Raw genomic sequence first — 2,902 nt, forward strand, 5'->3', positions numbered from 1 at the left:
CCCCCCCCCCCCCCCCCAGCTGCACTGGACTTTTCTGAGCATCACTCAGAAGGAAGGTGAGAAGTTATATTCTACACGAAAGTGGGTATGAAAGGGCTCCTGACAGTTGGTTGAGAATCTATAACATGCCACTGGTCAGATTACCCTTGAGACTTTGACATGTGGTCTGATACATCAAAATAGAAAATACTGGTCCTTCGCTTGGCTCCCAGGAGTCAAGACAGTATGGTTGCAAGCTATATGGTCAGAAGAGATAAGCTGTGCATTCGGTGCTCCCCTGATAAAAGCCTTTGTCCTTGACCGGGTGTTGTTGCAGCATCGGGCAGTGAGACGGAGGATGATGACAACATGGACATCCCCCTGGACCTCTCCTCCTCTGCTGGTGCAGGCAAGAGAAGGCGAAGGGGCAACCTGCCCAAGGAGTCTGTTCAGATTCTCCGCGACTGGTTGTATGAGCACCGATACAATGCCTATCCCTCAGAGCAAGAAAAAGCATTACTGTCCCAACAAACACACCTGTCTACACTACAGGTAAGAACTCGAAGTGTATGCACGGGGAGGTGGTTTCTTTTCCTTTCCAAAGACACTTTATAGCATTCCTGTTTATCAAATCATTAAATGCCTCCCCACTCAAAAAAAAAAAAAAGAAGAAGAAGAATTTTCTCTTGAAAACTTAAAGTACTAAAAGCTAATAACTGACTATTTAGAGAAACAGAAACACTTGACAGTCATCTGTCAAATAGCATTTCCTTTAATGCCTAAAAGGGCCTTCTTTTATGCACCAAACATAAAGAGGAGGTTAAATCTTCCTCTATTGCCCAGGAAACTGGTTTGATATTTAAACAAGGACAGACTTCAGTGAGGTAATTCATGTTATGTCTGTTGACACAGTCATTGGAACTGGGAAAAATCAGTAACTGGGAGGAGTGGCCCTTTTCATACAGGAAAAGTTTTCCTGTAGTTGGTTAACTTAAATGCTGGGGCAGTAGGTAATAGGTTAATAAGGGGGAGCGTTAAAGGGTAAACTTCCCTCCCTAAACTCATTTTCAGACATTTGAGAATTTTTATCCTTTTCTTCCTCCTGAAAAGGCTTAAGGATGATGAGATTTTAAAAAAAAGGGGGGGGGGGAATTTGTATTAGAAGAGGAGGAGGTTTATGGCAGGAAATAGCTCTCTTTCTTGGCGGTGCTCGAATACCTTGAAATAACTTTGGAAGTTCCGATAAGCCTTTTCATGCCTTCTTTACTGCGAAGAAAGAGATCAATTAGGCATCCCACGGAAGGTTCTCAGAACGTGTCTGCCGAGTGTTGAAGCATACCCGTATGATTTCAGGTCTGTAACTGGTTCATCAACGCCCGCCGCAGGCTCCTCCCAGACATGCTGAGAAAAGATGGCAAAGATCCAAATCAGTTCACAATTTCCCGCCGTGGGGCCAAGATTTCTGAAGCGAGCTCTGTGGAGTCAGCCATGGGCATCAAAAACTTCATACCAGCTCTAGAGGAGAGCCCATTTCACTCCTGTACAACTGGACCAAACCCAGCGCTGGGGAGGCCGCTGTCGCCCAAGCCGTCGTGCCCAGGATCGATATTGGCGCGTCCGTCAGTGATCTGTCATACCACTGTGACTGCCTTGAAAGACGTGCCTTTCCCTCTCTGCCAGCCGGTAGGTGTGGGACAGAACACAGACAGACAGCGGGTAGTGGCGGGCAGCTTCACAGACACCTCCCTCCTGTACCCAGAGGACTCATGTAAATCTGGACCAAGTGCAAATCCACAGAGTGGTCTTTTCAACACTCCGCCCCCTACTCCGCCAGACCTCAACCAGGATTTTAGTGGATTTCAGCTTCTAGTGGATGTTGCACTCAAACGGGCTGCGGAGATGGAGCTTCAGGCTAAACTTACAGCTTAACCCATTTTCAAGAAGAAAAGTTTTCACAGGTGTTATGATTGTCGGGGTGATGGCAAGAGTCGAACTGCATTATTTTATATATTTTTTTATTAATATTTGCACATGGGATTGCTAAAGTGAAGCTTCCTGTTACTGAGAGGTCTTCAATGGAATACAGTCATTCCAAGAACTGTAAACTCAAAGCTACTGTAGAAACAAAGGGTTTTCTTTTTTAAATGTTTCTTGGTAGAGTATTCATAATGTGAGATGGTTCCCAAGATCATGTGATTATTTTTTTTCTCACTCTCTCCCCTTCCCTTTTTTGGTTCGTTTTTTTTTTTTTTTTTTTTTTTCAGACTGTGCAATACTTAGAGAACCTATAGCATCTTCTCATTCCCATGTGGAACAGGATGCCCACATACTGTCTAATTAATAAATTTTCAATTTTTTTTTCAAACAAGTATGAATCTAGTTGATTGATGCCCTTTTTTTTCATGATGTAATAAAGTATTTTCTTTAAAATTTACTGTAATGCAGAGTATTTTGTTGAGGGAGGCATTTCTTAAAAATGAGTAGGATTATAGCACCCAATGAGCAGGAAATTGGGGGTAGGGTGGGGTGTGAGTTAGGGGGGGTGTCACGAGCTCTTTGAAGAACCGTGGACAACAAGCCAGTACTTATAAACAGGATGTGTGATATTTACTCTTGATAGGAGGCATAAGCAGGGCCTTAAATCTTGACTTAAAACTGCATGACAAACTGAAATGATTCATTCCATCAGTGTTTAGCTAACCACCAAATCCCTTGGTGATCTGTCCTGCATATTTTAAGACATGGCCAGTGTTGAAAAAAGGTCTCGAAGCACCTGATTAGGGCTTAAGTTTTCAGAAGTAAACAACAACCCAAGGGGTCCCTCTGTATTTCCGTCTTTCACATGGACCTTTAAAATAACCTTTATCAAGTACTACAGTTACGTTAGGCCTCTACATTCAAACATGGCCTGAATTTGTACAGA

At 43.3% G+C, this 2,902-nt stretch overlaps 1 protein-coding gene across 1 annotated transcript in view; it reads left to right on the forward strand.

Moving 5' to 3' along the window:
- TGIF1 (TGFB induced factor homeobox 1) overlaps positions 1-2,409 on the forward strand; it is an 8,198-nt gene extending 5,789 nt beyond the window's left edge. Inside the window, exons 3-4 of the mRNA XM_081801557.1 lie at positions 304-531; positions 1,333-2,409. Coding sequence (XP_081657683.1) covers positions 304-531; positions 1,333-1,908 — 804 coding nt within the window. The 3' untranslated portion in view covers positions 1,909-2,409. The remainder of the gene's footprint in view (positions 1-303; positions 532-1,332) is intronic.
- Positions 2,410-2,902: the final 493 nt, after the last annotated feature.

This window comes from Leptonychotes weddellii, chromosome 13 (genome assembly GCF_054177405.1).
Source record: "Leptonychotes weddellii isolate Sample4059 chromosome 13, ASM5417740v2, whole genome shotgun sequence".
NCBI classification, from domain to species: domain Eukaryota; kingdom Metazoa; phylum Chordata; class Mammalia; order Carnivora; family Phocidae; genus Leptonychotes; species Leptonychotes weddellii.